Here is an 11,854-nt window from a genome sequence, read left to right on the forward strand (position 1 = left end):
TTAAAAATTTAAGGTTTCTGTAAGTCTTCAAAAGTTTTAAAAGGCTCTAAAGCCTTTTTATTCGAAAGCTCTACAATTTCATAAGGCCAAAGATTTACTATCTAATTTCAAGCTCTATACCTAAAAGCTCTAAAAGTTTTAAAGGCTTTAAAAAGCCTTTGCTTTAGCCAAATTCCATACACTTCATAAGCTTTAATATCAAAGCTTAGTCAACACCTATGTTATTTGCAAAATCTGGATTTTTGAAAGAGTTAAAAGTTTTCACTTAATGAATTTTTATTTAAATTCTCATACGCTTCAACTCAAAGCTTAGCTAAATCTTAGCTACCTTATAAAGCTTTTTTCATTAAACCTTACAAGCTTTATTGTTCCAAAGCTATCAAAGTATTCAAGCTTTATATTATCATAAGTTTTAAACACTATAAACTTATTCTATTAAAGATACTAAATGAATAACATAAAAGTTCTTTCATTCTTATCGAAATCTTATCCACATACACCATCTACACAATTGAGGCTAACCTGAGTAAGAGAAAATATTAGTCATAACCTCTATGAAGACACCCATTATTTTACTTCGAGAATTTTTTATTTTGGATACATCTTTTATTTATATTATTTTTTAAGATTAATGTGTTTAATCAATTGTATACGCTGGTATGATATAGTTAGTATTAATGTATTTAATTGATTATGTACGAGATTAACTAAGATTAATTTGGATATAAACGATAATTAAGTAACGAATTATATGTTAACCGTGGATGGAACATGTATTGGACCACTATGAGATATTTTAGAAGACATATAAACACTTATTATGATTTAATATTTTAACATTAATATTTTTTTAAAGTTGAGGCCTCAACCTTTGTACATACCAATTAATATTTTATACTTTTATTAGGCCCAAGACTTTATATTTATAGCTTGCTATATTTTTATAAGAGCTTTTATGCTCAAAACTCAAAAGTACTTGTGCTTTATTTTTGGAATTATCTTTTTTAAAAGAAAGCCCTAATACATATAAATATAGTTGAGTGGTACAATGCACTCATCCAGGGAAGATTCAACCCAATCTTCTGTCAATGATGATCTCTTTCTTATTTTTATGCTCTTGTTTATTTTATTTTATTTACATAAGGTTAATGTCTTAAAATTATTCCTTAGTACGATTTTCTCTAATTTTTGTGCTTGAGATTTAGAAATATTTGGCAAGTGTCATAAAGGTCCCGAAAAATTTATTTCTGACGATAAGCCATACATAATCATGCCCTTGCAAAAGTCTACTTGTGAGCTCTCCTCTTTCCTTTTCTTGCTTGTTTGTATGCTATTGGATTCATGCATGCTAGATGAATGCTTGCTTCATTAGGTTTGTTTATGCATTGTCTTCTTGCATTAGCTTCCCCTTCATTCCCCGCCTTTTATGAGAGAGAACAATTACGAAGGAGAGCTCTCCCTTCACCCCATAAGAAAAGAAGCATTTTGGTGTGACAACGGAGTGAGGATGCCATGGACGAGCTAACAACACATGACTTTCCTTTTCCTTGTACTCCAAATCGCCTTCATAGGACATAAGATATGCAAGACGCTTTCTATTCTCTCCTAATTCTTCAAATGTTTTCCCCATTCTACTAATTTACTTAAAAAAGCATAGTCACATGCTTACTTCTTTATGCGACCTATGCATAGACCTAGCTCCTCTCCTACAATAGCTCAGTTTCCTTCAATTCTTACTACTCATGTTGTTTCATTGCAATTTGATGGCAACGATCCTTGCAATTTCCCTTTAAAGCATGGAGCAGGACATATCACTTAACCCAACACCTCAAGGTAGAATGCCTCATTCTATTATGCTAGAAGAATTCCATATCACATCATTTGTTCATGGCCATTTGTGGATGTGGAAATATAGCATGTTCTCCACTTTGGCCTTTTTCAAGCACCCTAGTACACCCAAAGAGAAGAAATTATAAATTCAATCATTAGCAACGTGCATGCATGGATTTTTAAATCTTTTAGCTTCTCAATCATCCTTTTATTATACACAACGGTTCAACTTTACGACCCACACTTGATTACAAACACAACCAACCCACTAGTAACCAATCCCCACCACTGCCATGGTAGCAGTTGAAAATACGTTTAGGTGGGTCACTTTGCCTGCCATGTCCACCGAAAAGTGATAACAATTTCTGATATAACCAGTACTAAAAAATAAAAAATAAAAATGGGAGAGTATAACCATTTGCATTGAGAGTTGGCCTTCCTTTTGATTGGTTTGAAAAAACATTTATTTCGAGCCTTGAATATTACCAAGATTAACTAGGCTCGTAGCAGTTGGATCGTGGGTTGGTGCATACGACAAATGCACCAAGAAGTATCCACACTTGGCTATGGCACCTTGGAGACTTGCTCAATAAAACCACTTTTTTTTCAACCAATCAAAATAACAAAAACTCCTCAATCTACCTGGTTATAGTTCGCAAAATGTACACTACATGCCGGTTTTATAGCTAGCTTAAAATGAGGGCAATAACTAACATATATAATAAATGTATAATACACTACATGCATACAGGTTTTATAAATAAACATATATAAAATAAGGGCAATAAAAAAATCTTAGCCATTCTGTAGCCCATAAACATACAGTAAGTACCATGGGTATCCATGGAACATAGATATCGATTTGGATTAGATATTACAAGATGTACACATTATTTGGACTTTAAAAAAAAAACTAGAAATTCACGTGTACAAAGGTAGTGCAAGAAAAAGTATGAAGGAAGGCTTTCATCCAAATGTAATAAGAGGATGATGAAAGAAGATATGTTTTGAGTATTTTTTGCCATACTTTGGTTACCTTGCGTCTATTCACCTCCCCAACTAGGTGGAAAAAGAAAATCAAGGGTTCTGGATGCTTGTCATTGAGCTGCACAAGGTAACCTTCCTCTCCACTAGATATACACACAGATTTAACAATAATTTGGCCCATCCCCAAACTGTTCATGCAGAAGTTGATCTCGGAACATCCAATCAAAAAGGAAAAAGCCGAGTTCCTTGCATTTTGTTTTTCTGACTAAATATGGTTTGTGCGCGCTATAACGTTGATCTGAGCAATGTTTTTGTACAAAAACTAGGCTCAATTGATACTTACGGTAATGTAAGGGTAATGTGACAATTTAAAATTTGACATTAGGATTCACCACGAGCTTGTAAGAGTAATCAAACGATTTGGCTCTATAGGATTCAGCACTACATCAAGAGCTTGTAATGTGTTGTGGGAGGTTTTCCGATCATTTTTTGTAGACCTTATTTTTTATAATTCTGGGTTCCTTGTTGCGGGAGGATAGAAAAATACATGCCACAAGAATTGCTTTGAACATTGTACCTCTTTACCTGGAATCTCTTTTGAGAGACCGTTGGCCTATAAAGCCCAAGAGGACTCCATTTGAATCATTCTGATGCCCATTGTTCAATGCTCTAGTGATGGAATCGTACAAAGGGAAGAACAAAACTAGTTAATTTCATGATTCTTAATGTGTACTAGGTGAAGAATCCCAATTTTATTGATTCATACGGTACCCATTGAACCATAAATGTTAAAACATGTGTTCCATGCTTTGTTTTAGCTTTGCGTGACTCACTTCTGAAAATTTCACTTCCTTTTATTTAGAAGAGAAAACTGAGTGGGTGGTCTGTGTAAAAGTGGGCAATAAGCTTGAAGCTGGAGACTTTCAATCACTAACTGCTGGACAACGTGCTAGGCTTAAAACCAGACTGGTCAATTAATTCCTGGTTGCACCCGGTGGGAAGTGGTGGTAGAAGACCCAGACCTGGTCAGCTACCCTTTGGTTGCACCCAACAGGGGGGGGGGAGAGAGAGAGAGAGAGAGAGAGAGAGAGAGAGAGGAGGGGGGATTGATCTACTTTTCTTTGTAAGATGGCCCATTTAAGGCAAAACATGTGAGTCACTCCACATCTGTAATATTTCTGAACAAAGTTTCCAAACGATTGGTTGTATCTGCCATGAATTTCCTGGCAAACAGATAGCAAGGGCGCTGCACTCCATTCCACATGCATGGACGTTTCATTTCTAGCTTCTACACAAAACGGTTGATGGCTCAGAATTCACCAAATGTTGTGCCTCAAGCTTTTAATGACAAACACATGGGTTCTTGCTTACCTTGGAGTCGCTAGTGACATGTAAGCTTTCATTGATGTTCTGTAAAAAAAAACCAAAAAAACAACACACACACACGTGCACACCGCTTATTTTGAATCAAGAGGCACATGGAAAACCTTCGAGCATATGGCACTCGGGAGAGAATCAGATCTTTGAGGACTGCGCAGATAAAGCGCGACCAGTTTATGAGTGGGATCATGACATCTTTTTCACTGACAATCATATAGGGCCTTGTTGGCAGTACAAGGCACCAAATTGATTGAGGTTTCCCCCTTGTTTGGTTTGAAATCTCCCTTAAATTCGAGCATATCACATCCACATGCAGACACAAAATTTCAGAGAGTGTTGGAATCAAATGTACATTAACCACATGAATACAAACAAACCTGGATTTCCCTAAGTAATTGCAAATTTATCTCCTCCCTTTTGTAGGACCGAGGATGCCATTTTTGATTCTTCCAATCCACATGTGTGACAGACCAGTTGGATATGCCCATGGGATCCACCATCTGAAAAAATGTCCATTTTCCCTTGAGAACTACGGAAGAAAATATGAAAAAGACCTTAACAAAGATGTGTCAAAGCACGTATCATACATGGAGGAAAGTCTGGACGTAGTGCTCATCTGGATAGCAGTTACGAAACTCATCCCCTGGCTGTATACAGCAGGACAATCTGTTATGTGTGACCTAGCTTACAACATCACATACAATAACTTTATTCATGGAAATGAATCAAGAGTACCTTGCAGAAGCTTTGAAATTTCTTATAATACAGGGAATCTGCTATTATCAGAAGGGCATGCCTTCTGTTTACTGCAAACCACTGGCGACAAACATATCCTTCAGATGTGACCATTTTCATTCCATTGTTGTAAAAATGTGACTTTTGAGACCGCAATACCTGGGCACCCTTCCAAAAGTCCTCCTTTCGGACCTCGGGTCTCATCCCGTTCAGATAGCGGCCAGCCCCGTGAGGACCAGGATCATAAAAGCTGCAATTGAACAAACCTTTAAACCCAAACCAGCCTATTGATGCTAAAAAACAGCTTAGCAAAGTCTACCAACTTGCATCCAAGCAGTAGATGATTGGGGTTGTTCCTCTCACCAATCAACAAAACTGAGGCTTGCATTCATAAAATAGTTGTAGATATAGTTGAAATCCCGCAAGGGAACACAGCTAAAAGCAGAGGCAGAAAGGTTTGAGTGCTTACAAAAGTAAAATGAGGCGCACTTTTGACAAGAAAAAAGATAATCAAAAGAATAAGATGCTCTTCACCTTTCAGACAGCAATGCAAAATACTCATTGTCCTTGTCTAGAAGAGCATGAGCAAGTAGACGTCTCTCAGCATCGATCATATCTATTTTGCCCCATGCCACCTACAAGATGTTCACATGGTTAACATTTAACCCATAACTGTATTCAACTACTAATCAGGAAGGCAAGAGCTTGACGAATTTGGGTAAATACCTTCTTACTAGGTATCTCACGATCCTTGAACACCAGACTTTTCCGCGAATGCCCTGGTTCGGAAGCGTGCACATAGACAGAGTACATGCCCTCGTGCCCCTGGCCATGGCAGGTGCAAATGAATCCCATGTTGTGTCAATTCTACAATAAACTGCAACCAAACCAGTAGTTTAATGTCATTACCTCCGGTAAACTCCCACATACCCCAATTGCTAGGACCTCAAGCTAGGACTTTGCCCCTCTCCCTTGACCCCATTTTGATGCATATACCCTTCTCCTTTTAACTTATTTGCTACACTTGATCACAAACCCTTCTTTTCAGATCAGTAGAATGAATGCAAGCAAAGATTGAAAATACATCCAAGTCATAATATGCAATACAGCATGCGGTCCAGTTTTACTAAACTAACATGAAGAGAGCATGGATCAATTTCATTTTCATAAACCCATACAGCCCTGATGCCATTGAAACTTTGGCAAGCAATGCTATAGCAACTCACAGCAAACCAACACCACAGCTAGTTAACACATATGTCAGAAAAAGTCTGAACATCAATAGAGTTTCTTTATGGTGTGCAAGCCACTCAACAGGGGGGGGATTCCACTCACAGAAGGTGGGACTTTGCATGAACCATCGAATGCTTTGGCCTGGTGAATGGAGGTTCATGCTCTAAAGACTATCATCCAGGAAATATGGTGGATTTAACAGTAACATGCAGAAGAATTGCATGTCTGTGTGAAAATATGCCCAACTTGGTATTTTACACAGCCCAAAAGGATCTTTTTTGGCATTTATTTGTCTTTGCTGCTGGCTGACAGCTCTCCCTGGCCGACCAGCAGCCCTACAGCATATATATAAGAAAATCCTCATAAATCAGCAGACAACCACAAGAATATCATCAAGCTAAACCTGCTGCTGTTGTTGCTTCTGCTGCTACCGGCGCTTCGTCATCTACAGGCTGCTTATCACTACTGTTCATTGCTGCTGCCATCCTTCCTCTCTGAATCTGCAGTGCATCACTTCATACCTGCATCTACTGTCAGCTTTCCTCTCTGGATCTGCAGCGCATACCTGCAGCTACTGTCGGCCTCCCTCTCAGGATCAGCAGCACTTGTGCTTCTTATTCTCAGGAGCAGAACTACACCTCTGCAGCAGCCTACGTCTACAGTACATCAGCGTTTTATATCTACATCATATCATTGGGAAAGCAGCCCTCTCTGCTACCGTAGAGCTCTTCAGCGTTTTTTTACCTCAGCTCATATGGCGGCCCTCTCCGCCCTCATCACCATCACCGGGACAGCAACCGTCTCTGCTCCTTTACCTCGACATCAGGACGGCAGCCCTCTCTGCTCATTACTTCGGGACAGCAGCCTACCATCTGCTTTGGATCGCGGCCTTCTCCGCCCTCAGCATCAGCACATGACAGCAGCCTTCTCTGCTCCTTCAGAGTCTCACACCAAGCTCTTGTACTGGATTTCATCATATATACACTCATTTGTTTCATGCTGTTTGATTTGACCTCATCTCTCGTACATTTGGTCCTTTCGTCCTTTTGTTGCCCTCACAATGTCTTGTGCAAAAATGCAAAGATGAACAGAGAGAAGAGAGAGAGATGTGCTGAAATAGTGTTTTCTGTATATATGTATCAAGATGTACATAGATCCTAGCCAATCATGGCCTCCAAAAGGTAATCTATAGTTATGACTTGTCCCACAAAGCTTGGGATTAGATGAATACAAAAGAAAGTGATCTTGCCTATTTATAGGCTCTAATTACCCCTATGTTGGTCGGCCAATGCAACAACTCACCACCAGGTCCTTGGACAAATAAAAATCCCTAACATTAATCTTGGTTGTTTACTGCCCCAAAAGGTGCTTAAACACAACCTAAAACTAGGGATTAGCATGTCCACATGTTATGCATGTGACATCCCCTCCTACTAAGCTTGATGATGGGAATCCAACAAATTTTGGATGACTGACATCATCCCTTTACTGCATGTGGACTCCACCCTTGGCATCCCACTTCCAAAACTTGAGGCACACTTGACCACTTGGATCTTGTCTTGAAAACCCTCTACTTCAACCTTGGATTGCTCCAATACCTAATGCTCTGTTCTACATTGAAAAATGTCTAACTATTCTTCTAGTCCCTTCCTTGGGCTGCAAACTTCTACCTTTCTTGGGCTAAGAGCTAGATCCCTTCTTGAAAACTTGTAACCAAGCTGAGCATATGAGCGAACCCACATTACCTACCTAGGGCCTCTATACCCCATGGCTGCCCTCATTCTACCACCACCGGGATACCTGATGTTGAAGAACCACTTGACTACATTTTCATGTCTGGACCAAAAACAGCCACCTTTGTGTTGCGTGTTTTTCACCAATTCAGCACCTCTAGTGTCATGTGCATAAAGTGCCATGGACATTCTCAGATGCTGGTCCAAAAGAGGCAGCCAAAAAAAGAGTATAAGAACCAAATAGAACCAGGATTATGGAGCACAGAGTGCAAATTGGCTAGTGTGGATTTGGAGAAGACCAGGATGCTGTCGGCTGCATGAAAGGGTACTGTCGGCTGCTTCCAGGAGACGTCGGTTGTACCAAATGTTGAGAGATGTAATCGTGGTGTTGTGTGTATGTGGGAAAGCACCCTAAAGTGCAAGATATTGTGGCAAGATAGGAATGCCACATATAATATTGAATGGTGTGTGAGTGTTGACCAAAAGAGTAGAAAAAGAGTTGCCACATGGATGATGACATGTAAAGTGGGATAAGGCTAGAGAGCCTATATCATTGTATGGTTCATTTGTGATATGCAATAGAGAACTTGTGTTGAGTGTGCAATCTCTCTCTCTCTCTCATGGAGTTTTTAGTGTGGTATAATCCACCTTAATCTATGCTTAATCTTGTGTCTATCACCATGATCAATCCCATTTTTGCATTGTTAACACCAAAGACCAAGGCGGCTGAAGGGGCATCATGACATGGCAAGGTGACTGCAAAACGTAGCATTTTATGATTTATTAGCCAATCGGCTGGCCGACACTTCACTTTTCCCAAGGGCTAATAAAAGGCACTCAAGGCTCATCAATGTATTCATTCTCAACTCTTTATGAGTTGGGTCCTTAGGGTCCTTAGTGTAGGACTGTTTTGGTGTATTCCACCTTTTCAAGAAGGCAACCAATGGCTGTAGATCTAGGGTACCTTTTTGTACCATATGAATATACTGAATTTCTAGCTCTCTCTCGGCAAAGAGTCCGGAGGTGTTCCTCATCAGACAAGGAAGATTCTATCAAACTTGATGTGGGCCCCCAACCACGAACTCCAGATCATGTTTCACAATCGCATCTCAGTGAGACAGTTGGAAAAGATTCACCAGCTATCTCCAAGTGGTTGCCTTCATTGCACAGGGCATAGTGTTGCTAGACAACACTTTTGATAACGGGCAAGTGATCACCGTAGGCACCTTGCAAACTTACCATCTTTGCACTAGAAAACAGTGGCCATGGAGTATGGAAAACCAAAAGAATTTAACATATGATAATGGGCAGGTAAGGGAGCAAACCCCTGCAAGGGTGGGTCGGCAGGAGGGTAGTGATTTTGATCTAACTGCTTTTGTCTTCCAGAATGGAATAGTACAAAACCAACCTGCCTCTCATTACCAATGGAAAGTTTAAGAATCAGGTTATTTTCAAACTTAAATGTGCTATGATATAAAATAGGGAGGGCCTAAGGAGATCAGCCTCATCAAGGCTTTTCATGTGTGATCACCCATGATCTCCCCCCTCGTGGTAAGAAGAGTTACCATAAGATACCTGGGTCCACTATGTCAGAAGGCACTATCACCACAAAATTGGTGAATTGAAAGCAATTTGTCGATTGCCATGTCAGAGCTTGCATTATCTAACTAGCGTCTTCTTGATGAAGCACATTTCATAGTACTCTGCCTACATTGTTTCAATATATAATTTATTTCTGACCTACATTATTTCCATACATAATTTCTTTCTGATATTGTCTGCATTACTTGCACGATGTAGCATTTTCTGAGGTATATGTGTGCGTATGTGTGTTGTTGGGAGGCCCGGAGGGGGGGGAGGGGGGGGAGAGAGAGAGGATCTTTTGTTGCTAGAAAATAAAGACACCATGCAAACGGATGCAGAAATCTTCCCCTCTCCCCCCTTTCGATGTGCAGAAGCGAACACATGAAACAGCATACCGGTTGACATGGTTTCATGAAGACAGAAAGGCATTGAGAAGCAATGCAACAGCACCTGGGTCCATGCATTTTTTTGAAAAAACAGAGAGGGGTCGTGGTGCTTGCCTGGAAGAAGCGTTCCCAGAGGCGCTCATGCGGTAGAGGGCCTTTGGTGAGGAACATGAAGGCGAGCTTGGGATGGGAGGAGCGAACCCTTGCCTGCCACAAAATTTCTCTACTCACCGCCAGCGACACTATCTCCTCGTCCGTCTTTGTCCTCGCAGGCTCAGCAGAGACCGCCCCCTGCATCTTCAGAAGTGGCGCACACAACTTCGCAGACAGAAAAAAGCATGGCGAGGAAACCCTAAAAGACCAGAGAGCTCCCCCCACCAGCGAGATGAACACCAGCACCGTCAGAAACGCAAGCCACACGACACGGCGCGAGTAGACCTTCCGTGGCGACATGGCTTTCTGATCTGCGTAATAGCTTGGCCCTTAATCAGATCAGCAAGAATGCCATAGCCAAGAAGACAATAAAGAAGGCTGACATAGCCAAACAAGACAGTAAAAAGCTAGCGATCTACAATAGAAGCTATAATGCCTCTGATCAGATTAACAAAAATGCCACAGCTAAGAAGACCATGACAGCTACCAAGCTTCAGAAAGGTGCCATAGCCAAGAAGAGAGTAAATGCTACCAAGCGAAATTTAGAAAGGCGCCATAGCCAGGAAAACAGTGAGGAACGAAGGTTCGGAACGATGCAATAAGCCAAAAAAACCAGGAGAGCTGATCAGAACGCCATAGCCAAGAAAGCTGCCAAGTGAGGGGAAAAGAAACAAGGACGCATGTACAAGGCAGAACATGATGGGGGGGCACAGTAAAAGGCAGGGTGGTGCGTAAGAAATGGAGAAAACGTACAAGGTCCCTGTCTGAGAAGCTCGTCGTGCTAGTGGTGTGCTCGCCACCAACCCTCCTCCTTATGGGCTACGGGGGTGGGGAGTCACGCATATACTGTGCGGAAACCGTCTTTATACCCACGCACGCCCAAAGCTGACCCCATGGAATTTGTATGACCAAAGTAGGACCCTTTGCCCAGTTTTGGCCTAGCACACTCTCTCTCTCTCTCCACACACAAAATCTCTCTCTCTCTTTCTCTCTCTCTCTCTCTCTCCACACACAAAATCTCTCTCTCTTTCTCTCTCTCTCTCTCTCTCTCTCTCTCACACACACTTCTTGCACATATTGGCGAGTCCATCTTCACCACCCATTAACCTTGGACAATGGATCTTTGCATATTGTGACATGCCGACTTTCACCTTGTAGTTACAATTCTGATTGAAGCCCCCAAACTGCCACTCTCTCATTGCCCGAAACAGAACAATGGAGCTTTGAGGATATATACGTAGCATGGTCTCTCCATATATCTATGCCAAAAGCTGTTCATTCAACAAGATACCACTTCTTGCCCAACATCCTCACATCACTGCTCATGGACACCCACTCCTATCCAAAGATGGGATGATAATGCTCTGCAAAAGACAATAATGCAATAACTACTCCACTTTGAAATTGTCCCCATCATAAAATTTGCTTTATAGAGCGAGTGCTTGTCTTCAAAATTGAAGGGCGATCGGGACCACAAAATCTCATTTGAAGGACTCATATCAACCCTTCATAGTGTAATGGTAAGCACTTTGCAACCTCTCATATTGCAAATGCTCTGCAAAAGACAATAATGCAATAATTACTCCACTTTGAAATTGTCCCCATTATAAAATTTGCTTTCTAGAGTGAGTGATTGCCTTCAAAATTGAAGGGTGATCAGGACCACAAAATCTTATTTGAAGGACTCATATTAACCCTTCATAGTGTAATGGTAAGCACTTTGCACGACCAATGTAGGACCCCATGCAATTTGGTCACACTTTTGATCTTTTGATGCCTACCATGCATATGGGCAAGCTGAGCTCAAACAAGCAAACTATACCGGCCCTAATA

At 40.9% G+C, this 11,854-nt stretch overlaps 1 protein-coding gene across 3 annotated transcripts; it reads right to left on the minus strand.

The window, feature by feature from the left end:
- Window positions 1-3,547: 3,547 nt before the first annotated feature.
- LOC147605763 (Core-2/I-branching beta-1,6-N-acetylglucosaminyltransferase family protein) lies at window positions 3,548-10,830 on the minus strand. 3 transcript variants are annotated; one of them, XM_086793598.1, is made up of 10 exons: window positions 9,983-10,830; window positions 5,659-5,809; window positions 5,467-5,567; window positions 5,296-5,367; window positions 5,092-5,182; window positions 4,933-5,013; window positions 4,785-4,844; window positions 4,575-4,697; window positions 4,189-4,227; window positions 3,548-4,105 (listed from the first exon to the last, which is right to left on the minus strand). In XM_086793598.1, the coding sequence occupies exons 2-10, from the start codon at window positions 5,785-5,787 to the stop codon at window positions 3,974-3,976; spliced, it is 828 nt and encodes a 275-aa protein (XP_086649724.1). In that variant the 5' UTR covers window positions 5,788-5,809; window positions 9,983-10,830; the 3' UTR covers window positions 3,548-3,973. The 3 variants fall into 3 exon arrangements, with proteins under 3 accessions (XP_086649724.1, XP_086649722.1, XP_086649723.1); XM_086793596.1 differs by having other exon boundaries at window positions 5,659-5,757; window positions 9,983-10,707; XM_086793597.1 differs by lacking the exon at window positions 5,296-5,367 and having other exon boundaries at window positions 5,659-5,757; window positions 9,983-10,707.
- Between the last annotated feature and the right edge of the window lie 1,024 nt (window positions 10,831-11,854).

Source organism: Cibotium barometz, chromosome 59 (genome assembly GCF_041138505.1).
Source record: "Cibotium barometz isolate CiBa-2024 chromosome 59, ASM4113850v1, whole genome shotgun sequence".
Lineage (NCBI taxonomy): Eukaryota > Viridiplantae > Streptophyta > Polypodiopsida > Cyatheales > Cibotiaceae > Cibotium > Cibotium barometz.